The sequence below is a fragment of the Phymastichus coffea genome, unplaced genomic scaffold (assembly GCF_024137745.1).
Source record: "Phymastichus coffea isolate CEN01 unplaced genomic scaffold, Cenicafe_Pcof_1.1 PCOF00061, whole genome shotgun sequence".
Classification (NCBI taxonomy): domain Eukaryota; kingdom Metazoa; phylum Arthropoda; class Insecta; order Hymenoptera; family Eulophidae; genus Phymastichus; species Phymastichus coffea.
In genome coordinates, this window is record NW_026706872.1 from 1113938 (window position 1) to 1141248 (window position 27311).

Here is a 27311-nt window from a genome sequence, read left to right on the forward strand (position 1 = left end):
CGGCTCTCGTAACAATGCATATTGCACGGCGCGTGGAAGAGACCTGGCCGCGGCTATTGTGACACGTCGTTGCTGTTGCGCAAGCGCTTCGGGCATACCGGCTCGCTACCGAATTCGCGCCAAAATCGTTCAACGGCTCTTCGTCCGCTTCGCACGCCATTCAATTTCTCTTTTTTTGGATAAGTTCGCTCGATCGTGCAGATCGTGCGGACGATCCGTTTTCGTAGAGCAGCGCGCCTTGGCAGAAATCATGATTTCCAGTCTCTCTGTTGTTCGCCGCTCGCGTCGTCGTATATGACTGGCCGCCGCACTGGCAACGAGAAGAACCAACGGGAAGAAGCGCTCGACGATCGCCAATCGATGTACACGACGAGATAATCCGCGGCGGGAGCTCGCACGGTAAGCTGAGTTAGAAGCCAAGTATAACAATGGGCCGTTGGCGCTGTCGCAGATGATGCTATCTCGCGCAGCTAGTTGAGCTTTGGCCCTCTTTCGCGCATGCCTCGCATACTTTCGTTGCCGAAGGACGAGATGCGTGAAATATCATTCAGGGAGTTTGAGTTAGGACTGCGTTTGGTCCGGCGCGTCGCGTCGTCGGAGTGGAAGGCAGGCTGAATTTCAGGCGAACAACCTGCTTTTGGCCTTTGGAATTCCGACGGACAGTCGTTTTGCGGGCACGCGGGCAGCAGGCTGGGAGAAGAATCGATGTTCCACGCCAAGTTCGAACAATAGCAGGAGATAAACTTGAGCTCCCATAACAATCAGCATCGGCGATGATTTCTGATGGGAAGATAGAGCTGTGCGTGACGTGTAGCCTTGACCTTCCTTCTCTCCCGCCGCTGCCGCCGCTGCCGCCGCTGCCGCCGCTGCCGCCGCTGCCGCCGAGCCGCCGAGCCGCCGAGAGAGCAGTCGCTCTAAGAAGCCAAGGTCGTCGACTCTGTATACACCGCAGCGAGAGAAGCCCAAGCATCGATTACGTAGTCGCGCGCGTAATTTTCGTTCGTTCGCCCCGTGGCACTCGATGGCCCGGGCGGCGCGTTTGAACACTCACGCGGACACGCGAGCGCGAGTGCCAGGCGCACCTTCGTCGCCGTCGTCCGTAGTTTCCGCCTTCTAAGGCCATGCATATGAAATCGATGGTGCAAACGCCGTTGGATCTTGTTAGCCCAGGCGCGAATTTACTCGGTTTACTCGGAAAACAACTGTTGACGTACGGTTCGTCGCAGTCGCTATCTCTTCTTGACGTCTTCACTTCCATTCCCAGTCGATAATGTTCATGCGGAATTTCCCGCCAACGTTCGACAGCACGTACATTGCAGGGTCGCTCGATAAAAAATCCTCGTCGGATCTGTTCCGGCGCGCGCCGCTGTGCAGGTGTTCAAAAGACACGCAGCGTGGCGTCATCGTATTCCGCGCATAAAGCAAGCTCCTCCTAACTCGACATATCCGAGCGCGTCTTTTCCGCTGAAAAACGCCTGCAAACAACGGCAGCAGCAACGACGACGACGACGACGACGAGGACGACGAGAAAAACACGCCGAAGGATATTACGAGGTTGCACGTAAACGCGAGTAGGGGCAATACACCAATACCCGTAGAGCAGAGCAGAGAGAGGGCATAGCTGCCTCGCTCGTCTCGTTTTACATTCGTGAGGAGTCAATGATCTTGATCGTGATCTCTCTCTCCCCTTCTAGGCTAGGCTGGAGCACGCGCGCGAGCAAGCCAGCGCTGCGCGCACCGAGAGAGAACTTCCCTATCGCTAATCCGCGCCGCCACCGAGCCATATTTGTTTTGCTTTGTTGGAACCTCGTCTAACCGCGATCGATCGATAAATTTCGCGTCGTTAGAGGCCGCCTCTTCTTATACGTACTCTCTGTCTGGCCGCGTCCGCGTATGCATACAGCATGCTGCACGTCCTGGCGGCTGCACCGAGCCTCTCGCGGACCTTTTCCGCAGCTTGGCGCCTTCTCGTACGCACGCCGTTGCCATTGTCGTTGCGAACGATAGCTTTCAACTTTGAATTGGGGAGAAAAAGCCTAAGCGCAAGACGACCGCTCGAAAACGACATGTTTCATCCGTGCAGGTGCATAGCAATATGAGCCACTGGCCCGAAAAGAAGCAAAGCTTCGGATAAAGAGCTCGGGAGAGCGACGGGATCCTCGGAAACGTGATTGTTTCCCAAAGCCGTCATTAATCAGGAATAGATTCGCCGTGCGAGCGAGAGAAGCGAGCGTTGTGAGAAAGGAAGAAGAAGAAGAAGAAGAAGAAGAAGAAGAAGAAGAAGAAGAAGAAGAAGAAGAAGAAGGAGGAGGAGGAGAGGGAGAGGAGGGCGAAGAGAGAGGAGAAGAAGAAGAAGAAGAAGAAGAAGAAGAAGAAGAAGAAGAAGCGCTCGTCCGGGAAGCAGCGTAGTATTGTGTTCGGTCTCGCATATTTGCATAAGGACTTAATGGATCTGCGCGCTTAGCTTCCATTGTGCCCGCTGCTGCAGCGGTGCCCGGCAACAGATCCTTATGTAATGGAGCACGAGCTGCAATCCCGAGAAGGCGATAGCATCGAGCGAGCGCCTACTCGACTTGGCCGAACGCATCGGCCCGCAAATGATTGATACCAAGTGTCTTGAACTCCTTCTTGTTCGTAGCTAGCGCGAAAGCTCGGCGATGCTCGGATTAAGCGAGCCTCGCTTCGAGCACTGCTTTCTCGTGGATTTCAGATGAAGGCAGCGAAGCAGCAGCGACGGATAGCTGTAATTACGAGGGGACTCCAGAGCTCTGGTCCGTCGAAGCTTGAACAAGCGCTTGTCGAGAAATGCACGCTCGATGAAGACGTCAAACTCGCTGCTCGTGTGCAGCTTGTCTTCTATGCGCGCGCAAACGACTTTTGTGCAAAAAACTGCTCGATATACATTATACAGCAGAGCAAACGAACGAAAGTCAGCTTGTACGTGGGTGAGCGCTAAGCAAAAATAAAATTTCGCCATCGTCATTCGAAAGCAAAGAACGTTTTGTTTTCGACCGATAGGGCAAAGATCAGGCAATGCTCGATCGCAATCCAAGGAAGTAAAGCGGCGCAGCAAGCGATAAATCATGCATCGATGCATCGAGAGTATGGATTTGCAGCTTGGATATCTCGCGATGCTTTAGTACGCTGACGAATAATCATTTGCAAAGTCTCTAGACAGTCTCAAAATCAGAGCCGGCCCCGTAATAAAACCCTTATAAATTACCGACGCAATCTTTCGTCATTCTAATTTGTTTTCAAACAGCCAGCCGCAAGTTTTTTCTTGCCGCACGGAAAATTCGCCAGCTGTGCCGGGCCGCTGCTCGCCGGAATCGCCAGTCACGAGCGTCCGCCTTATTTATGGGCGCGAAATAAGAATCATTCCGCGCGCCGCTAAGGCAAAGCGTAATACCTCACGACTTATCCGTTGCGCGCTCTGGCGCGTTATATCACGGGATAAGTTATGTGCTTTTCGTGAGCCTCATTCACGCGGAAAGTGTCGTCGGTCGATGGGCGCTTTTTTTCCGATGACGACGCTTCCTCGTGCGCTCGCGAGCTCGCGCCCATAAAGCACTTCAATCTCGCGCGTCGCTTATGAAAAACCATCGTGAGATAAGAGAGAGTGACGACAGCTCTGCTATTACGCGCCTTATTACGATCGTGTGTTCTCTCGCGCTGGCGCGACGAGTAACGTTTCGTAATTTTCAGTCTGCATTGCTCTCCTACATTTGAACTGAATCGGAAAGCAAATCGATCAAACGTGACGAATCTGCATTCATCCTGATCGTCGTTCGCGTTGAGTATAATCGCAGCTGACGAAGTCCACGCTCTTTCCCAAGCGCAAAGAGAGAAGAAAAAAATTGGCTGCTCGAGGCAGTGGAAAATCGGCGTTACATAATAATTGCCGCAGACGAGCTTCTCGCTGGTCGTGCCCGGTTGCCGGAGTGTCCTCTGTCGAAGCTGCGAGTACAGAGCAGCGCGGCGCCACCGGAAACGGATTCACGCTTCACGAAAGACGAACACTGACACGCGTCGTTCGCAACGTAGCCTCGCGCGCGTACTTGGTCATTCGTACGTTTAGTTACTTCATGCTCATCGAAAGCAACAACAAGTAGGCCAGTCTGGTCGTTTTCATGACGATGATTAAAGCGATGATGAGGATTTCGTCAAAATGTGTTTCGAATTTTTTGCATGACAGCGAAACGAAGCGTAATGAGCGGTAGACGACTTTAATAGTTGGTGTTGAGGCAATGTCGTCGTCGTCGTCGTCGTCGTCGTCGCCCGCGCCGTCACATCGATGACCTATACACCAACGAGAGGGCATTTTTTCTTTTTCGCAATGACATAATGCGACTAATCGCTGTCGTTTCGAGCAACAATAACATTGCCTATTTCCTCGTGAGCTCCTCTCGTTAAAATATCCGACAGCGACCGCCGGTTCGTTTGCACTGAACGTCTCGTTCTCTCTCTCTCTCTCTCTCTCTCTCTCTCTCTCTCTCTCTCTCTCTCTCTCTCTCTCTCTCTCTCTCTCTCTCTCTCTCTCTCTCTCTCGGATAATGCAGCTGATGGATGCAGACGAGCATATAATGTTCGCCAGTCAATGCACCACACTGATGATCGATACTTATTTTTGGTTTTTACTTTGCCATAATGAATACAACAGTTTGATAGAACATCGCTGCTACAGCTGTTTACTAGTCAACTCCAAGTAGAAAGGGTCAAATATAGTCAGACAACAAAATTACCATGGTATTTCCTTCTGAGATTTGAGTTACGATAGAAACATTGAAAATTTACTAGATACATTGCAGAATGTATAGCAAAGCGAAAGAGAAGCCACGAAGAAATTATCAAATTACTGAGAAATAAAGCTAAAGCGTTGAGGCAAGTTCTCCACGTTGGCCACCAGCGCGTAACATAATACGCGAGGTCGCGAGCAACCACATCTATTTGGCCGAGAGAGCGAGTGGACAAACTCGCTGTAAGCACGCACAAAAGCCTGCCATGGCCGGCACATCTCTCTTCTGCAGCTTATTGATCGCACGTGAAAAGTGCATCTTGACACAGGCAGCGCGCAAGGCATTGCCAAGTGCTGGGCAAAGATAGTACCTCGAGATACACGTAATTGTACTGCGAATCTATCTTTATTCAGAAATGAAAGATGAGCCGATCGTCACTGAACAACGTCCGTAGCGCTACGTGCGTTATAACGTATGCGACCTTGTTCATTGGTAGAAAGTTGTCTGGATCTTTATTTGACTTGCTCTCAAGGGGCTTCTTTTTTTCTGCTGCTAGTCGATGTGTCGAGAAGGAGCAAGTTTTCTTAGACGATGATCGAGCTTAATCGCCGTACAATATTACAGAAATGCTGTGCATCTATGGTCGAATATGCTTCCACGATGTTTGTCAATGGGTTGACCTTTCTCCAGCTCTTCATTCGATTTCAATCGGATGAGTCATTTGGATTTGCGTTCTTGCACACCTGCTGCCCGAAAGCATCTAGTCCGGAAGCTTCCGTGACGTGGAGCTGCAGAACAAACGGTCGCGGAAACGACTTATATCAAGGCTCGAGGCCGTAAGTCGCAGCGCCTGCCCGCGGCGGACTTTGTCGCTAACTGTATGTAGCCTCTGCGCCTCTGCGCCTCTGCGTCTTCAAGACTTTATAGGCCACTAGACTAGAAGATGAAAAAGACTTGCACGCGGACCGCCGCTAGTTGTATGATTTACGGATGACTGCAAAGGTCGGCGAGCGAGAGGAGAGAAAAGAGAAAACACGCGTGCACACGAGGTGCTGCAGCCCGCAACCACCTTCATAAATTCACCTCGCGGTCTGCAGACGACACATTTTACTCGCCCGCGCACTACACCTAATCGCACGTGACCACCGCAGCTTCTCTTTTTCGTCTTCGGCCAGTGAGAAATTTGACGTTTGCGCGGTACTCGACGGTTATTGCACGAGGGGGCCGACAATGGCTTTCCAGTGCGATTGCTTTTTGAACGAGGTGTCGAAATGAAGCTTCACGCGCGAAGGCCAATATTTAATGCGAACAAAAGGCAGTTGCAAGCATGCGCAGAGCCTTCCAAAGTTTCTTCTGACAGTTATGAGTTATGGTAGAGGAGGCAGCGAATCCCGTCCAATTCTTTTACCTGGCAGACTGATTTGGTGTGGTGAGCGAAGGAAAGAGTATAGTCCCGCCAGACCTAACGAATATTAATCTTTTCATCGACGCAAGCGAAATTGATTCCTCGAGCGAATGCTTGCTTTTCAATTTCAGCTTCGTTCGAAAAAATGAAAAAATGAAAAAATGAAAAAATGAAAAAATGAAAAAATGAAAAAATGAAAAAATGAAAAAATGAAAAATTGAAAAATTGAAAAAATGAAAAAATCGGTCGATATCAGAGCCGCAGCACCTTGTTATTACTCGACGAACCAGTATCATCAATTGATCTCTTCGAAAGACGTATGCCCAAGCAAATTAACACATTGGCTGGGCAATCAGCGACCATTACGATAATCATCGGAAAAAGAAGTGACGCTAGACTCGCCGAAAAAGTATGAAAAAAAATTACAAAACAGGCGATAGAATAATCGGCGGTAACCTATTATATACGTAATCTCCGAAGTAACCTGCTCGTTCCGCAGACATAGACGCAAGAGGATGACGCAACAGTACATTTGTGCTCGATACACAACGACAACATATACCTCGGCGCGCACCTCTTCTTCGGATCGATCATCGGCGCGAGATACGGCTCGTCAATTTTAATCGCGCAACGCGCACCGGCGCCGCCGCAGCCAAGCATACGGCACAACCAATTAGCGTAATGATCGCAGCTGTGGCCAGACGTAACGGCTGACGTCAGCTCTCTCTCATCCCGACTCGGATGCAGTCGGCGCGCAGCGAAATGCGAAATGCGAAATGCGTGCTCTGATTGTTGCTGCAGGCCATTGGAGAGCTTATCGAAGGCGAACACTTTCTTCGCGTTGGCCGACTTTTACGGCGCTGCAGTTCGGCAACTGTTCCGGCTTGCTTTTCAGCGCGTGGGCTTCTTTTCGATTGTCTGCAAATTGGGCGCATTGGCATATTTTTCATCGGAATTCCAATTGAAAAATTAAGTTGAGATGTGCTGCTACGTAAAAATTTCATTTGTGACCAGATGGTGCAGTTGCATGCGCACGCCAAACACTTTGCCTATCGAAATGACATTAGCCGCATAACAAACTAACTTAGTGGATCAATCAATTTGGGATATCGCGCGTTCGTTCTCTGCTGTTCGTTCTCTACGGGACTTGACCCGTCTATCCACTTGCTCTTCACGCGCATGCGTACATAGCCAGGCCACCGCGAACGATGTGACGTCATTGCCTACGTACGTCAAATTCAGCGAGCATGTCCGAGTAGAATTGTTGGACTTTCGCGCGTTTGGCTTCCTATGTCGATGCCATTGCTCGGTCAAGCGACTATTTTGATCTATCGGTTTTCTGGTTGAAGCAGCCTCCTCACTCGAGAGCAAGAGTAGAGCAAAAAGTAGAGTGGTTTCAGTGTGTCTTCCGAGTAGCGTCATTCGCGCACTCGCGCAGCGGCAAGCATCATCTATTGAACACGAGAATTCTATTCTGGCAGCGTTGAACGTTGCTAATATTCCTAGTCTTACGTGCAATTTCACTCGACGTTCACCTCGTATAGCAGCCATTGATACAGCCTCGTGGCTGACATCCGTTATACGTCGCTTTTCTCGCAAACTGCAATAACAAAAAGCAAGCCAGACGTAACTCAGAGCGGAGGGCAAGACAAGCAGCGGGCCGCGCGCGGCTTTCATCCTTCGTAAACTTTTTGCGCATGAATCTCGCTCGATATATAGCCTGGCGGCTTCGCGCACAGACGGACGACCGAACCAGGCGACTTAACGGTACGGGACCTATAACTTTGCGGGCCCACTGCCGCGGATATGTATAGCAGGCGCGGCGGCCTCAACTCGGACTCGCTTTGGCTTCTTTTAAGGTCACCTCGTTGCAGCAGCTCGGCCCCAGCAGCCACACGCAACCAAGCAAACATGTATATCGGTCTGACGGAAACTCGACACTCGGTACGCTATATTTACCGAAAATCTTCCGCGTGTGCGGAAACAAATTCATGCAACAAGTGACGGTCGTCGAAAAAAACCACGTAGAATCTGAATTTACACGCTGCAAATCTATGTGATCGGTTAAACTTTATTGGCATGCCTCAAGACTGTGCCTTTTAAAATATTATCTATTCCAAGTTTGCGATGGGACTTTAAAATGATTTCACTCGCACGGCATCTCATTTGCAGAGAATACATTCTACAGTTGACTTTTTACTCAAATTATTAAGCTACTGATCAATGTTATAGAGTATAAGGTAATGTAACATATTATAATACAGTTAAAAACTTATTGATACATTCATTTATCAGTTATGTTTATATTTTGTAAATAAGGCGTTCAGATCTGCAGTCAATCGCTATGTTCATTAAATTACGAACTTTACACACGAACACGTATTTTTTACTTGATAAAAAACTTACTTACTTGCTTTTATAAAGAAAGCACTTTGATAGTAGTCAAATTAAGCTTGTTCAAGCTTTCAATGTGTTTCGATGGAATTTTAAAGTAATACAATGGTCACTGTTGAAATACTAAATAATTTTAAAAAAATGAGGAATAATAGGCATGGAAAACAGATAATTACATTGTCCGTCTGAAATTGCCTTTCACTCTCTTCGCGCATGAGAGACCAAGCAACGATTTGTTGGAAAAACGAGCGGCACGAGGTATCAATCAATTGCAGTTGTTGATCTTTATCGGGCTAAAATTATTGCTTATCAGTCGTGCAAAAATTATAATTTATCCTATATAGATGAGCCTTCTAATATTATTATTATCTAACTTACAATCGTCAACATCGATAGTATCGACTCAAGCTATTACAATGGCGACACAATAAAAAATAAATTGAACGCATGTTCTAAAAGCCGTTTATACCATAAAACTTTGAGACAATGCATAAACTCTTATATACATGTGATAGCCGAATACTCATGTCAGTTGACTCTCTTGTTGAATGGTTGTAGTTACAGATCAGTACGATGAGCGTCAAGCGCGCATGCTCAGCGAGTCACCAAGAGCAAAAGCACGACGCGAAAGCATTCTACGAAGTATGCTGGCTGCTCGTCGTCGCAAGATTTTACGTGAACGTACTACTGTCGAGACGACTGCAATTAAAGCACAAATGACAGCAACGTCGTCAAGTCGACGATACTCGATGAGACGGAAACCCGTTGTCAGAGAAAGTCCCAGTGGTAGTGATTTACTCGAGATGCAAGAGTCTCAGCACGGTGTCTACGTGACGGTACCCGAGCAGCAGTCCGTCAATGATACGCAGATCGTTATTGAAACTCTCGCTGAACGTGGCACTGGGTAAGATTTCTTTTCGACTAACTTTTAAAATGGCCTTACTGCGACGTGCCAAACGTCTTATCGCACAGTCGAAAGTCTTTAACTATGGGCCGGCAAGGCAATGTCAATTTGACAATATAATTTTTGCCATCAATAGTTTACTCTTTCTTCGACAGCTTGGCACTTGGAATCCGCGTGCCTGTTTGCTTTCGTGATTTCACTTTTTATCCTTTTCTTTTTCTTTTTAACGTCAGTAATCCAATGCTTGCTCGGATAGATGATTACAAACAGCATCGGCTTCTCGAAGAAACAGCTAATTAAACGGAAGAAAGTATGTATTGATTGTATCGATTATCGGTAACAGGTTGAAACGCAACAGCGGCACGTCGACTACGAAAGCGTCGCCGCAGCAACGTGGGGTGAACAGCGTGCTAGAACAGCAGCAGCAGCAGCAGCAGCAGCAGCAGCAGCAGCGTAGCAAGAAAATCGTAGCGATGTCCGCCTCTCTGTACAATCATTTTAATCCGGTGGAGAGCAACATCCCCATCGAGGACATGTCCCAGTTCCTGTATTTCGGCCAGAAGCTAAGGGGAACCGGTAAGTCGACCACGCATTTACCTTCTTTTCCCTTTCTTTTTTCGAAAGTGCCGCGCGCAGCTTTTACTCTCGCGCATGACTTTTCTTTTTCGCGCTGCTCCTCCCTGCTGTGTACATACTGTCGACGAGAGGGTGACAGAGAGGGAGATGCATTTTCGGGTGAGAGGAAGAGGCGCAGCATCAGCGGCAGTCTCCTGTCTTCTTTCTTGTTTTCTTCTCCTTTCTCCTTTTGTGAGCAGGCGTTATTTATGGAGCGGGTTTCACTTTCGGCGCGTTCGCTCACCGCGAGAGGGACTTTTCATTGATATCCGCACGTACTTGTATGCTTCTTTTTATCATTTCAAGCGCGTTCATCAACTCAACAATTCTGCAACTTTACCTAACTGATTTTTTCCCATTGGACTTGGACTTGGATGAAAAATCCGGTATCACGATGCTTAAATTTAAAATGTAAATGTGTCTGAAAGCGATATTTATAGGTATTCGTCGTGATTTACTCGCAAGACCGAATCGTTTCTTCGTTTGTCTTCGATGAAAACGCGCATAAAAAGCGGCAAACGATAAAATTTATTTACACAGAAAAGTCATGTTTGTATAACAGGAATGGGCAAAGACAGCATGCCAGTGAGTGCCCCGCCGAAGAAACTGTTAGCAGGTCTCCAAGGTACGATCGACGACGAGATGAACAGCGTGGACCGCAGTAGCAGTGTCGTCAGTAGTAAGTCGACCAAGATGCGTACGACAAGTTTGCGCGAGCACACAACGAAAGCAGCCTGTGCCGACAAAGCTGTCGCCGAAACGCGCACCAACAGCATCAATGCCACCGGGCTTGAGAAAAACGCTGGCATTGGCGCAGCCTCCAACTTAAGGATTGTCGTCACCGAGGTCGTCGCTACCACTGTCGCACAACCTACACCTATGACCAGTATTACGAGCAGTACCACCACTGCGACCATCCCGACTACGGCCAGTACTGCAACCAAACAGTCGATCTCTCCTACGGAATCTACGGCACCGAGGATCAAGGTATTTAGCTATTTCTTCCCGTAGCTACGCCGTTCGAACGGCAATAATGAAGCTTGAGCTATTCGCTAATTTAACGCGCAACCTTTCCAAAGATCGAGTAAGCTTTGTATATAACTCTTATCAATCTTGCGCACCGAGTATACTTTCAATCCTGATAAGACATGCAAAAGCGAAACGTCAGTGGTAGGACCCCTCTTGTCTCCGAGAACTTCTCGACTAATTAGACAACCAAACGGGCTGAAGGCACACGTGCCGCCTGAAAAGCGTTCGCGAGTACACAATTATTCGTACCGAGCCCACAAATTTTCGATAGCGATAACAACAGACGCGCCTCTTGTCTACTCTACAGCAACAGGAGCAGCACGTGACCGAGTCGACAACGGCGGCGGCGCGGCGAGCGTTGCGCAACTCGACCGGCGCGCTCGCCGCGGTCGCCTCCTCCTCCCCCTCCTTCTCCTCCCCCTCCTCCTCCCCCTCCTCATCCTCCTCCTCCTCCTCCTCCTCTTTGCCTCAGCCGCAGCAGCAGCAGCAACTCAGCAGTGCCGGCGCGCCAGTCGAGCAAGCTGCACCACGCTCGCGCTCACAACAGCCAGGTTTCACTATCAGGTGGACTGACGTAAGGAGCAAGAGGCGCAGGCTCGCCAATAGACGACGTGAAAAGGCCGCCAGAAATATGGACGAGCCATTGTCAACCACGAATACTACTGGCATTACGATGGCTCCGCCGATTTCTCCTGCTACGTCCGAGACTCTAGTCGAGTCGTCGAGCACGGCGACGATCTCGACGACGACATCGACGACATCGACGACAACGACGACACCAACGTTGCAAGAAGAAAGCAATACGATGGACGAAGACGATGTTACGACGGAAATGCCAACCACGACAATGAGAATGCTGGACCCATCCGAGGTGCAAAAGATGTACAGAGCGGCAAGTACCAGCAGTAGTACGACGGAAGAAATACCGGCGGCGACGACGACGACGACGACGACGACGACGACGACGACGACGACAACGACGACATCGCTTGATACGCTCAGCAGTAGCAGTCAGAGTCCCAATAGGTCGCCCGAAGTACGCGCTAGGAACCTCGAGGACAAGGCCAAGGACGACGTGTTGCCGATAATGCAGCTCTACAATACTTCGAATATGTTCAATGCCAGTGACAGTTCCACGGCCAAGAGCACCACCACGATCACCACGATGTCGACGACAATCACGACAACCACAACAGTTTTGCCTAGCCAAATAGTGACCGAAGCTCCGACAACGACGATCGCTGAACCACCAACGACAATTTCCGCAAATACAACAAAATCGACGACGACGAGGCCAAGGCCGAGGACCACGAAAACTACAACGTCGACAACGAGCACGACGAGTAAGCCGGCACACGAACATAATAATTCGGGTTACTATCCGCTGGAGATTGGCAACAGGACGTTTTACGAGCCGCCGGCTTTTGTGGCAATCGGTGGACCTTTCGTTAACGCGAGTGAAGTGATTTCGAGGCGACACAACGGTGATACTTTAGCCAGCCAAGAGACTGTCGCTGTTGTCAGCTACATACTCGCCACCCTCGTTGTCTTTCCCATTGCCGTTGGCGTTGCACTTATTCTCAGAAGACTGATACTTAGGAATCGTAAGGTAAGCTTTCTTATCCTCTGTGGAAATCCTTTTTTATTTATGATTTTCTAGCTTTGTTATAGTAATTTACTTGAATTACGTGTTTGCATAAATGCAAAAAATCCCTATAAAATTTCAAGTTTTGCGAATAAAATTACCAGCGCTTTCGATTATTCTCAAAAGTTACATGTAACCAAATTTATCAATTATATATAGGCATATTCAAGAATTATTTAATAGCCCGTTAAGTATTGTGAAAATCATATTTTTATTGTAATAAACGTTTACTGTGCTCCATGGTCTTAGGTAAAATTTAACTAGGTGCTAAAAAATAAATAAGCGCAAGAAATGAAAAAATTCATACGCTGTGTAGATGCAGCCATGCCAATGTGCTTGTGTAGAGGCACATTCAGCTCGAAGCAGCATTATATCAATTGTTTATTTAATCCAACGTGGGTGACTGCGATCAGCATTTAACGCAAGGCGTGAATGGAAACATTTTTAATGGTACCTTATCTATCCTCTCGACTGCCTTTTTCGATTGGCATTTGATTGGCTGATTGTGCACCGCGACGAATTTTCTTTTACATTTCCTGTTTACATTTAAATCGACACAGCGGAATCGAGCCTTTGCCACCTTCTGCCAGCTCGATTCGACTGTGATTTATCGCTGCCTAGTAGACAAATACCTAATTCAACGCGAAAGTTTGGAATCGTTCGGATCGTATTTGACTGATTTGCCCGAAGGCATTGAAAGCGTTAAATTGAAGGCACGGATGCAATAGAATTGGCTGCCCGCTGATCTTTTCTTGGAATCATGCAAAGCCTCGAAAATCAATGTAGTGTGTCCGAGCGAGAATCGTACTGATTTGACCGTGACTTACAATTGGCGAGAAAAGCAGCTTGCTACTCGTCAGGCGCTGATAGGGTAGCGCAGCTCTCCGACCCAGTGCTCACGAATCGAAAGCTAATTGACGCCAACTAGAGCGTGATTCCTGCCGTCGACGTCTTTTAATTCGCATCTGTCGATCGATCCGATCTCTCTTTGTGCTCGGATTTTGGTCGGATCGTTGTTGTCGGACGTGCGCACGTGAGTCCCCAAATTCATCAGGTTCGTAGGTGGCGGAGGGGCGGCGCACGCGGCGCACGCGGCGCACGCGGCGCACGCGGCGCACGTACGAGTAGACTGAGCTAGCTGCCACGAGCAAGCAACGGGTGTTAATTCACGTAGACTTTCGCGAGGCGTCTGGCGCTTGATTGCCGTATTTAATCTTCAAGCCACTCGGCACTTGTGCTTTTGTTTGAGGAACGTATACGCGCGCTCGCATAATGGTTTCTCTCTCGCCGACTATAAATTTCCCAGAGAATTGAAATTTTGCACTTCTCGCTTGCACGAGACGTAATTGTTTCTCCGAGTCTCTGCTTTTATTTCCATAAGACTCATGGATTTTGATGCACCGTCGCCTACGGACGAACGTTCAGTCCTTGCATTTTTAATGATATTTTTAGAAGCCTGTCGCTGCTCAAAGAACGAGCGTTACGACAAGGCAATTGCACGTATGCGTCTGTTGATGCTGAACTCTGAACTGCACGACGTTGACTCGTGTTGGCCAGGTCGCGCCTACACCAACTACTAAGTCTCAAAAATCAAAAAGAGCCGCCTTTCCAACAACTTTCGAATAAATACCGCAAGGCTCAGATAAATCGGTTTGCGCTCGAGTGGCAATCAGCAGAGCATTCGGAATATATCGTGGCGGAGTTTAACTCAAGATTAGCCATTGTCACGCGCGTCATAAGACGGCCGAGCCGCGTCGAAAACTGCAAAAAGACAAGAAAAGAGGGACCATCGTCTTTTGTGCGCGCGTCGTCGCGCTGTTCAATTTATGGCCACGCGCGCATTTCTCGTTCGACGATGGATTGCGCTCGCGCAGCTGCAGGGCACACGTCCGAACTTGAAAGTCAGATGCAGCCTCGAACTGGCGCTCGTTCTTTTCGCGAGAAATCGATCGACCGGCGACCGACACTTGCATAAATGCAATTCCGAAGATTCCAAATTAGCCACATGTCGACGTTGTCATCCGTAAAGAGCGGCGGCGCGAGGAGGAGCGCGCGCGCGTGCCGTAATAGGCGTGCGCAATTTGCTAATGTCATTGGTAATTGTGAATTGTGAGGCGCCTCGTGAAAAGAACGCATTTCAGCACGGAAGAGAGAGTTGCAGAAACGAGCGCGCACACAGTTGAGCGGCGTCGATAAATGGATGCCGTATTAACGCATTATTGTCGTCGTGAAATAGGCGCTATTACTTAATTCCCACTTCCAACGCCCATTGGGCAACAATGCTCGTGCGCTCCGTTTCGTTATTCCGTTCAGCAAAGCTCTCGATGGTACAGGTGCGTCGACGGCCGCCAACGAATTTGTCGCCGTCGGAATCTTTCTTGCGAAAGCCATTTTCTACGCCCTAATGCGCATAACGCTCAAACTTCCTGGCTCTTCTTCTTTCAATAGCTTTCGCCTCCGCGCCACTCCACTTTCATCGTCTTATCTTCATTGCCGCCCATAAAACGCCCATAAAACGTCGATGCTCAGTTTGACGCCAGTCATTTGTCAATATCTCATCGATATCCTAGCTTTGCCTGTGAACGGCTCGCTTGTATTCTAACGACTCGAAAATTCAACTTGTTCACGGGCTTTTTTCAGCCATCGGTAATGCTCGGCGCGCGGATCGATTGCCCGTCTTCGAAAACAACTCGTTTTCAAACGCTTAAACAGTGCCGATCGTTCATTCTATAATTAGTATTCGGTATGCGCATTTACGCGGTGCACTTCGTGCAGTCGTGCAAAGCTGACACCACGTCAACAAATAGGTGGAATGGTGGAATCGAAACGCAGACTGACGCAACAATGAAGGTATTTGAAGCTGGCGAATTCATACGATACAATGCAACGAAAATCTACGAGCCGGTAAGATTTTTCTGAAAGATTTTCGATCGGCTGATTAAGCATGCACAACATCAAGGTTAAAAGCCAATCCGATGAAGAGAAGAGAAAAAAGAGCAGACAAAGCGTGCACTCGCGTGCACGTATATACGTAGGAGCCCTAGTAAATTCTTATCGTTACATCAGGTTTCGTTGGTACGGCCCGCGTGGCACTCCAACGTATCCATTCACTTGCTTCGTTGCGCATCGCGAGAACGAGCTCAAATCGCGCGCGTACAAGTGCGCATTGTTTCATTAAAAGCCGATCGCTTAAAAACGAGAAAGAAAAAACAAAGCATCGTTTGAAAAAGTATGGAAGCGCGCAGCGCAGAAAAAAATCGTAAGCAAGTATTACACTGCCCCCCGACAATCGACGCATTTCCATTGGCGCAACGCTTCGTATTTGACGCATGAAATCGGAGCGGCAACGGTGTGCCATCGCGAACAGTTGGACCGGACGCGGCCTAGGCAGCTAGCAAGAGAAAGCAGTTTGATACCAACAGTGGCAGCACGCGCTATCGGGCTTTGAACTTGCTTGCTTTGCAACTACGACGCTGCCGTGGGTATTATTATTCGCAGGCGCAGAGGGGCGCGGGAAAAAATTCAGATAAAACTTAGCTATTTCTCGCGCGTAAAACTCGTTTTGGCCATCAGGCTGAAGCTGTACGTTTGCCTGTGTGTCGCGCAGGTGTTGGAGGAGTCGGACACGTCGTCGGAGATAAGCTGCAGGAAGGATGCGCTCAACCTTGAAACGGGAGACTTCAAGACGTCCATAGAGAAGACTATCACGAAGCTGCCGAGGATACAGCACCTCGTGAGTACTTTATTTCCCAAAGCTTATGTCCTTGCTCGCAGAGCTTTGACACTATCGCCGTGCGCGCGCGCGCACCACAAGATGAAGGACGGGTTTCGTATATCCCGCGCGCTTATCTGATTATTTATAGCGCGCGGAAAAACATTATTGCAGAGCAAACGCACGCGTGCCAGTCTTCCTTTCTCCTTTTTCTCTGCTCTCAGCCGTGCCTCAGCCAAGCCAAGCCATGCAAATTCATTATCAACTTGCCCACCTACATTACTGTGCCAAGAATTCCTTCCTAATTCGCGAGCGCAATAATCATAATAAACGAGATCCAGTCCAAATAATACGAATATGAATACGGAAAAAGTGCGCGCGTAAGTGTCGTTTTCGCCAAAATAATGCGGAGCGTCCAAGGATAAATGTCATTAAGCCTCGTTCGTGAGTTATTACCAAACAAAGCGTCATTACAGAAGCGAAACTCCTCACCCTCTGAGATCGCGCCACATGCGTACAACGTCTTTTTCGCCACTTGTTGTCATGACAAATATCCATGTTGCATTGCAGTGCCACGAAGCGGAAAAACCGCCGCCGCCAGCACCGCCGCCGCCACCACCACCGCCTTCGTCGTCGCCGTCGTCGCCGTCGTCGTCGTCGACCTCGTCGTCGTCGTCGTCGTCGTCGTCGTCGTCGTCGTCGTCGACGTCGTCGTCCTCGTCGTCGTCGTCGCCGTCACAAGAATCACGCTGGGAGTTTCCAAGAGACAAACTCAGGTTACAGACTGTCCTTGGAGAAGGCAATTTTGGCCAGGTTAGTAAAGAATTTTCTCTACTTTACACGACTTCCGCCCGAGATGTCCATATCTTTCGTCCATTCCTTTCGGACGAGCGCCCTGCTAAGCTCCGGTTTTAGTCTTTATAGTTTGTCAAAACTGTGCCTTTCTCGTTACGACGTATGCATTTCAGTTTGTTGATTCGTAACATGCTCGATACTTTCATTGCCAATAATTGGCATCGACAATATTTTCAAACTAAATAATTGTCGAGAACGAACTCGAAGAAACTATTTGCTGCGGTACTCATCATTCATTAAATTGATTGCATTGCTGTTTAATGTGGCAATAATAATGATAGCAGAATGAATTGAATCGGTTACTTGCACCATTATCCTTGACTCGAGTCGAAAGTTTAAAATGTGCCACACGATTAGTTGAAAGCAATGCGACGCCTCGCTAAATTGTTCTATTCACCGAAGCCCAAACTATCAGACGAGACATGACACAAAACAAGCCAAATAGTGCAGTAGTGCTCGACGAATAACAAAGAGACAAGGGGAGCCAAAGAAAAGAAATAAATGGTCTTGACTGCGCATTACCTAGGTATGGAAGGCGGAAGCGGATGACCTGACGGGTCACCAGGGCCAAACGCGACTGGTGGCCGTGAAGACGGTCAAGGAGGGGGCTTCGGAACGCGAGAAAGAGGACCTCGTGCGCGAACTGGCCATAATGCAGCGAGTCGGTAGCCATCCCAACGTGGTCACGCTCCTGGGCTGCTGCACCGAACAAGGTGAGTGCCTGCTTTGTCCGATTTTCCGATTTTACGATTTTACGATCATTGGCAGGCTACTTCGGGAAATGAGGGGGGCATTAGAGAATGTTACGTGGCGCTCGTGCATTCTCTGCGCAATTGGGCATTTATAATCGATGCAGTGACATTGCAAAAAGCTTGGGAAACAATCGCCAAGAATCCAGCATTACTCAGCGCGGAAATTTGAGCTAACTAACAATTCATAATTTTAGACGGGTAAGCGCAAGTGAGAGAACCCAGCCGTCCTGTCCTTTTCTCCCAGGAGAGACAAGGGTAGCGACTCGTACGCATCTAAGTAATCAAGCAATCAAGTTTCAACGCGCGAGCGGCGCAAAGGCAGAGAGAGAGAGAGAGAGAGTATCTTGATCGCGACGCACGCTTGGCTACTCCCATGCGGGCTTCCTTTTGCAAGCGCGCGCTGCACACGCAGCTCAGAATTTATGGCCTGCTTGAGACATCAAAACTCCGATACAAACGACTGCCTAGCGGTCAGTTACTTCTCTCTGTCTCTCTCTCTCTCTCTCTCTCTCTCTCTCTCTCTCTGGAGAAAGATAGAAAGGGATCTCCGTGGTACCTACCACGACGCGTCAGAGAGAAGCAAGGAAGACGCCTATGTGTCTTCCACTGCTCTTCTCCCACCTTGCTTGTCGTCCTGATTCTCTCATCCAGTAAATTTCCATTGGCTTGCGATGATGAAAGCGCTCGACTAAAACTTTGGCTTCTCCACCTATTTTTTGCCGTCTAGTCCGTAGTCGAATTGTGCTCCGTGGCGGATGCATAAAAAAACTTGTCTTTACGCCCGTCGATTTCTAATCTTCAAATCGGCGATGAGTTGGCTTGACCTGTGCTGCTCTCACGTTGCCGGACCGTCGAATTGATTTCCCTCAGGCTCTCATTCGCAGAATTATTGGGAACTATCATGCTGAGCGATCGCTCCTGTAACTCGGAGTCGTTTTTGTCGTCTATCTTGTATAGGTAAGAAATGCGTTTAGCAGTTATTATCTATAGATGAATTCACGTCTCTGCAGTCGTACGTTAAACTACTGGCCAAAGTTTGATTCCATCTTTGATTTTATCCTATGAAATTGTTGCGGGTAGACTATTGCTTGAAAAATCAAGAGTTAGTTGTCATGACAGAAGCTTGTTTCTAATAAATCTGTCAATGTAACGGTCGAGGATACACGAGTTAAGAGTGAACGAACTTTGCAAAGCATCGGGAAATGGAAGGCCTGAGGGCATAAATCCCATGAATTAATCAATTAAAAAATCTGTCGGGGACCTTGAATTTGAAAAGCATTATGCGCAAGCTGTAATATTGGCTGGCATGCAAAGTGCATAATAAGCGTCGCGCGTGCGATCGCGATAGTGTCGGACGAAAAAAATGCTTAACACGCGAGAGAGCGCATCGAAAAAGAAAGCAGGCAAGAACGACGAGCGAGGATATATCGATAACGCGCGGTGAGGTAGGTGTACATCGAAATTTCCATGTACACCTACCTACCCAAAGATCGTTCACCTTGGGTAATCGATATACTCTGCTTCTCGCGCGGAGGGCCACGTAATTGCTTTCAGCAAACGCCTCTTTCGGTACACATGACGAATGGTCGGCGTCGTCTCGTTTCATATTTTTACAGGCAACGCCAATGAAAATACGAAACGCCCTGTTCCCATTAGACAGAACGACTCGTCGTGAAGATTGTGAAAATGCCGCGAATATCGCGATATCCGATCAAGGGTACTGTTAGTTTGCCAGATAATAAAGTTACTTTGGTGCTTCTCCTCCCCGTCATTGCGCTAATATATCAATTACGCGACTTCATTTTTTTACAAGCCCGCCAAATGCCTTGAATTTCTCGGCAATGCTGGACACACGTCGTCGAGGATTTTTTCGCTCTCGTCGTTTACTTTTTTACTCGAGTGTTGACGCTCGCACAGAGATATCGAGCCAAATGTCGCTAATATCGTCCTCGTTGCCCTTACCGTCTGATTGTTTTCGAGCCAAACGACACTTCCAAATATTGCTCGTGCGTGGCCTATAAACCCTCGTTTTTTTTCCGTCTTGACAATTTCTCACTAACATTGCGCTAAACGTGATGAATCGTGACTAATTGTTTATTCAATCGAATAACAGAGAGCGTATGGAAATGAGAGAGGAGGAGATATATATATATATATGTATATATATATATATATATATATATATATATATATATATATATATATATATATATATAAGTGTTTAAGTGTTTACTGATCAGCAATCGCTGTTGCTTTATTCTTTTGCATGGAAATAAAAATTGAGATGGTCGCATAGCGTTGCGTAGTTGATAATGAAAGGTAATAGAGAAAGCGAATTGCAAACATGCTGGTATTTAATGAAGTTTGATTAGTTGTTGAAAATAAGAAAGGAAAGAAAGCAAGGAATTGAATGCGCCAGGCGTGTGTGTACAGCAGCCCCAAGAGAGAGAGAGAGAGAGAGAGAGAGAGAGAGAGAGAGAGAGAGAGAGAGAGAAAAGAACACATCTGCCGCGGGGCACGCATGTCCGACAATGAAATAAAGCGCACCTCTGCACCGAAAATATATACTCGCCGTAAATGAACTCAATAAAGAGCAACCCACCTACAACTTTTAACAGTATACGCCTCGAGCGAGCAATTTTTCTTTCCTCGGGCCAACAACCGAGCGCGCAAAGTTATGGCGCGACGTGAGCGCCTTTATGTGTGCGCAAATTTACGGCCGTTGAATTTTCGGCGCAACTTTTTAACGACACCAACGATAAAAAGGGCCTTGATCGTTCCGCACGGGGATTACACGACTGCTCTGATCGAATTGCAGTCCGTGTTATTAGACTTGCCAACGTGGATGGACGACTGCTAATGCGTCCGCGGGCTCAACTTTTATCGTGGCGATTCGCTGCATTGAACCTACGTACTGCCGCGAGTCTGTATGAATTAACAGATGCTTTATGGTTGTAATGGGCTGTTCGGTTTAAGGGAATATATACGCGGGGCTGCGTTATTTAATTTTCTCCTCCTCCTCCTCTCCACTCGTTTTATTGCTGATTAATTTGGATAAGCGATGAGCCAAGTGTTCAGCGTGATTCTTGTTTTAAGCAAAGCGAAGGTCAAAGACAGATTATCCGTAAACATTCGTGTTTTACCAGAGGGGTCAGGATGATCGTGTCCCCACTGCACGTATACACGGACGAGAGGAAACAAGCGCGAAATTGGCACACATCATCTGGCGCGTCCATCAATAAAGTCTATAAATATCCGAGCTCTCTCAAGAGCCTCGGCTATAGGTAGGCATCGGCAAGGGAGCGGGGGCAAATTTGCATGAATCTCATCCTCATTACAAATTCCCCGCATAGGCGCATGCTGGATAGCTATTAGTCGTACGCGAGTGGCGAGCGAGAAGAAGCCCGCATTCGCACACATATCATTACGGCAGTTCTCTCGCCAACTCTCTCTCTCTCTCTCTCTCTCTAATGCGCGCCTGTCACGTCACCATGCACACGCGAACGGCACGCCACGACAATAATCGAGAGCGAGGCTCTTGCCTTCCTTCTCTTTCGCGTTTGCCAGAGAAATTGAGCTATGCTATAATTGTCAGATCTAAGGCTGAGTATTACCATGTTATCCATGTTATAATGAATTCCCAGATTCATTGAACGCCGCCTATACAAGAATGCAAACCATTGCAAATGAATATCAACTGACTCAGCTGTCTCGCACGAGCAAGTGGCTGGCGATGATTTGTGCGCTACGTTGCTCTTTTTTAACGACCCTTTGATGGTTATTTATCGACGCATTAGCCTGCCCGAACTTGCACTTTATCGTCGACATAAATATTCGTAGAAGAGTGCCTCCCTTGCCTTCGAGTGGCAGGTCTGGCTCGGAAGCTCTCGATAAAGCCATTAAAGACAGTCGCTGACATTTGGCTAATTTGGCAGTCACTGGCGCATGCGTAGAAATGACCACTGCAAATATCGGTTTTAATCGCTTTGCAGTGAATTTGTCAGCCGGCCGCGCCGTGCACAATGAGCCTCGCGAGGAGTCTCGGCAAAAATGAAGGCTCGGAGACGTACACGACCTCGCGCCATTGTTCGCCTTCTCTCTCTCTCTCTCTCTCTCTCTCTCTCTCTCTCTCTCTCTCTCTCACTCTCTCTCTCTACGGATTATTGTGTGCGTGCCGTATCGGGCGCGCAACAGGTGAGTCATGGCCGTATGCGCGCACTTGCAGCGAGCGTTCGCTTCGTTTTTTGCAAAAATTTCAACTCGCTCGCCGGGCGATAACAGCCTACGATTCGTAGAAGCGAGATGAACGATTGTCGCAGAACATGATTTTAGACCGGTTGTTCACTCTCGGAACTGAGCCAATCATTGTTGTCATTGGTTTTTGCTTTGCAGAGCCGCATTACCTGATATTGGAGTATGTGATGTACGGCAAGTTGTTGGCCTACTTGAGGGATCACCGTACCAGGCAAGATTTCTACAACTTCAGCGAAGATTCGGCTGCACTCACGTCCAGGGACCTTACTGTATTTGGATACTGCGTAGCTCGTGGAATGGAATATCTCGCTTCCAAGAAGGTCAGCTTCCCAGCTTCATACGTACAGGCGCGGTCGCCTCTTAATGCTCGCCATTGGTCAAGTTCTTCCCTCCGGGCACTCTGCTACTGGCCAGTGCGCAATGTCGTCGCGGAGCATCGCCACATCGCCAGGACGCGTCGTTAAAAAGGAGCAAGGGTATCGATTAATAAAAGCGTCGCGCGAGCAGTTAGAAGAGTTTGTGCCGATTGTTCGGCTAGCGGTCGAAGCGGCGCCCACCCGTCGCGCGCCAGTCGTTGGGAAGGCGGGAAGACCTCTCCGAGACTGCACGCGCCAGATTAGCACGGGCCTCCTTTTTCTGGGCAAGCATTCCAAGTGCGGGGATCGGTCTGTCGCGCTTCGCCGTGCGTAGCTCGCGCGGCTCGCTATTTTTTCCAACACGCCAGCAGTCGGATGGGAAGAAGGAAATCAATGATTACGGTCGATAGGCGCAAGCCAATCGTTCCTTGGCTAGTTTGTTTAGTCAAATGAAAAAAGAGCGGATTGAAAGGCGGCCGTTCATCGACGGAAGGAAAAACGGCAAATCATATGGGAACGAAGGAAGCTAATTAAGTTTGAAGAGCGTTCTTGGCTGCTGGCCGTTATCCTAATCCATGTGAATCCCGATCGACGAAAGTGAGAAAAATAAAGGAGATCGATCGAAAGATCCAAAGACCCGTGCATGCTTCTGATACACATCGATCAATAGCACAAGGTCAGTTGGGCTAATCGGTGCTCGACCATTTTGCAGATCATCCATCGCGACTTGGCCGCTCGCAACGTCCTCGTGGATCACAACAAGCTCTGCAAGATCGCCGACTTTGGTATGTCGAGGTTCGCTGATGAGAACGGCGAGGTGATCGAGACGCGCCATGGGCAACGTAACGCCCTGCCCATTAGGTGGATGGCACCCGAGTCCCTCATCTACTCGCTCTTCACCACCAAGACGGATGTTTGGAGCTTTGGCATCCTTATGTGGGAGATCGTTACGCTCGGTAATATATGCTTCTTCTTCTTCTCCGTTGTTTTCTTCTCCCTTCTACGAGCAAGGCCCGAACCACCATTTCCGAGTGAATGATCGTTTTCGCGGACGCGCTAACCTCGCTCGACATTACCACGCCTGATCGCGATCAATTGCAAATTAATGGACTCGAGTTCTATAGATTTTCCAACAAACTGATGCCAGTATTGCCGATTATTCGGGACTGTATTATTCCGCTTCGAGAGATTTCACGTTGATTACTTACCGAGGCTAGCAAGCTGGCTTCCCCTCGCATTTTACGAATACCTACATCTTTACCGTTAGGGCGTTCTAGTCCAATTTCACCTTGACATTGTCGACTTTATTTACCTGCCTTCGCATTAATCCAACTGACTGAACCTCTCTTTTTATACGAGGGTCACATCCTAAGATAGTTGAACGTTTCTTCAGATCACGTATAATAGCATCAACTTTTCTAAGCACAAACCTTTTTTCTTCCGAGCCGACTACTATTTAAATTGGAATTCAGATGCAAACTAATAATTTATCTCTTGCTAATGGACAGTTAATTTGGAGAAGGTTTTCGACAGTCTACATGGGCGTTACGTCGTGAGATTAAACAAATTTCCATCTGTAGCTGCTCAAGATTAACAGCCACTTTCGCTGTCATCCATGATATTTAGCAGCTTTTTTTCGGCACTTTTGGCCAGCAACAATAATTATTTAGATCTGTTTATGAGATATTCGAATGTAATAAATCTACCTTCTGCAAAAATAACATGAGAAATATCTTGATTGTTTGAAAAAAGCCAAGTAGTCTGAAGGCTTTTACGTTTGAGAAGTGCTGCTAGATTGATTTCCAGTTTTAGAATTGCTGTGTCTGCCGGTGACGTCAAGCCTCAAATTGGAGGCCGTTTCCTTATTTACGTGAGATCAATAATCGAAATAACGCACAAACATTCGGGCTCTCGAGAGCCCGAATGTTTGTGCGTTATACTGTAGCAAATCAGCAGCTTTACAAACTTGGCATTACATCCGGCTCGCAAGTTAATCACGCAATCGTCCACTGACCCAGTGGTTGCTTTCTTCGTCGGGACTTTGAACTGTATAATGCACTGCATTATGCATTGCATTGGTTGGTTGCCAGCTAAAGTACAGTAAGGTGCTAAAGGAAAACAACTGTTTGAAATGTTACAGGATCAACGCCATACCCGGACATGACGGCTCGAGAAGTGATGCGCAGCGTGCAAAGTGGCTACAGATTAGAACGGCCGTCGCACTGTCGAGGCGAACTCTTCCGTGTGATCGCGCGCTGCTGGCTCGCCGACCCCGACCGTAGGCCTGAGTTTGCACACCTCAGACGTGATCTTGCTCAGCTACTCGAGGATAACATGAACGGACATTACGTCGATCTCGAGAGCTTTGCCTCTGAATGCACCGATTAGGTTTCGTCAAGAGAACACACCTACGGATTCGTGCGCATTGTTGATTGATCAAACATTATAAAAATTTTAAGCAACTTGTTATCGTGTGTGATCAGTGTGCTGAATCATGAAAGTATTCTCAAATCTTCGTATGTCGGACAGTCGGGGTGCACTTTTACACAGTCTCGTTTTCATTTTTATACTTACAGTTCTGAAAAGTCGTTGAGCATTGTATTATACTTTAATAATAGATGTATTAAACGATAAGGATGAAGAATCGTAATACTTGCCGTTTTTTAAGCGAAAATCCGACGTACCGTGCGTAATGTTCAACCCCGAAAGTAATTGTTATTCCTGCGGAAAGATAAGATACCGATCAATTTTAATATTTGAGGCTGAAAAAACTGCAATATTTTTATGAATGATGAATCGAAATTGCAATTTAATGCAGTACTTGCAAAAACAATGTAAACGAAATATTTATGATAAAGAAAGCAAGTCGCCGCGTTGTATAGAGTAAATTTTCCAAAGAAAGGCATTAAAACTCGTTGAAGAAAAAAAATCAATGTCATGTGGGTGTTAAACTTATCAAGATGAGCTTGTCAGGAATGTTTTTCTATTGAAATTAGCTTGTAAGTTAAATAATGTCGACATCAGCGATGTCTGCGCCATTTTATCAAGCTCTTCATGCCCGACACGTGTATTTTTATGTATTTATTGGCCGGCGAAGGTGCAACACTTTCAACTTAGAATCTAGATCGTACGGGAAACTTGTGTTTCGTTAATTTTTCTACGTTCTTCGTCATAATGTGCTCCTTTTACGACCAAAACAAATAAATAAAAAGAAATAAAAAACTTAAAATATTAAAAAAATAAAAAATAAAAATAAAAAATAAAATAAAATAAAAGTTTGTACATAATCCACGTTATTCGCACGTCCAAGTTCCACTGGGAATTGCCACATAAAAATTGAACGTTACATCAAGTATTGCATCAGAATTGGAAGTTTAAATAATGAAAATGTGAATGTCATAAAGTAGATAGTGTTTTGTTATTATTGAGAGAAAATTGATGAATTGAAAAAGAATAAATGGACGTTTTGCTCTCTGATGGTTGTGATGTAATTTGCAATGCAAGCCGCGATTCTAGTGGAACAATCCAAGTTGCGCATGTGAGCAGAGCACGTCTGCGATGTTATAATCAAACACGTATCGTCAGAAAACAAATGATCGTTGAGTATGCATCGAGGATTTGCCGATTTTCTGGCTGCGAGTAACACGCGTTTAATTTTAATGATTCTAGTCTTTCCACGCATCTGGGGCTGAAATCAAGTCGCATTTGTTTGTTTATTTGCCTTTTAACAATCGTTATTACGTTGATGGAAGCTCCAAGTTTGTCAGTTGATGTTTTGCTTAGTTTTTTACGCCAATTTATAATATCATTCGATTCTTGATGTAACTCTGTAGAAAAATTCACTGAAAGCTCAAAGCTCAACGTGCGAACGATCAATAATCCGTCCAGGAATAGAACTTATTGTGATTCGCGTACAGATACGTATGAAAATCTTGTAAAAAATATACTTTACTTTATATACAATTGTATGTACTTATTATTAAGCCACTTTTTTGAGTAAACGTTGTCGTATATATTTTTGAAATCTGAATTCTTTTTAAATATCCTTGATAGCAGTCAAGTTCAATTGCTTATCTTCGTGCGGAGATGAAGTTTCTTTGGTGTCATCAATCTTGGAAGTAGGCATTTATAGCATGTACAGCAAGTGCTCTCCAGTCGTGTAAGCTATCATGACGCATCACGATTATACGCGCAGGCAGTAGCGTTCAAGGCAAGTCGCGCATCCGCGGATATTATTCACTTTCGAACGATCATTATTCATCGCCATCTATCGCGTGCGCTCTTATATGAAAAATCACGGTAAAGAGCGCAATTGAAGATGCACACGGCATTATACCATCATGCAAGTGTGCTAGCACCAATGGATGACGCAATTGAAAAAAGCCGCGCAGTAGCACAATCATAAATTTAGCGATGAGCAAAATTCCAATGATCGTGCACAGCGCAAAGGAAAACAAGCAATTGTTAACGCTCGTAACACTTTGCCAGCGTGTTCCTTGCTGGTGTCTAATTATCCGGATGCTGATTTTCGAACGATGGCTCGTAAAATTTCCTCATAACTTTCTTATCAGCGAGCTTTACTGCTCGCAAAAAGGGAAAAACGGCCGAAAGTAGGTTGCTTCGACAGTGGACAACTGTGTCAAGAGTACGCCAG

General features: G+C 47.2%; 1 protein-coding gene across 1 annotated transcript in view; it reads left to right on the top strand.

The window, feature by feature from the left end:
- The window catches only part of LOC131666801 (mucin-5AC-like), a 64284-nt gene extending 37622 nt beyond the window's left edge, over positions 1 to 26662 (top strand). Inside the window, exons 2-11 of the mRNA XM_058939731.1 lie at positions 9094 to 9439; positions 9783 to 10015; positions 10617 to 11041; positions 11391 to 12692; positions 16336 to 16461; positions 17011 to 17253; positions 17822 to 18008; positions 22440 to 22621; positions 23370 to 23613; positions 24798 to 26662. Of these exons, the coding sequence (XP_058795714.1) occupies positions 9094 to 9439; positions 9783 to 10015; positions 10617 to 11041; positions 11391 to 12692; positions 16336 to 16461; positions 17011 to 17253; positions 17822 to 18008; positions 22440 to 22621; positions 23370 to 23613; positions 24798 to 25045 (3536 nt within the window). The 3' untranslated portion in view covers positions 25046 to 26662. The remainder of the gene's footprint in view (positions 1 to 9093; positions 9440 to 9782; positions 10016 to 10616; positions 11042 to 11390; positions 12693 to 16335; positions 16462 to 17010; positions 17254 to 17821; positions 18009 to 22439; positions 22622 to 23369; positions 23614 to 24797) is intronic.
- The last annotated feature ends 649 nt before the right edge of the window (positions 26663 to 27311 follow it).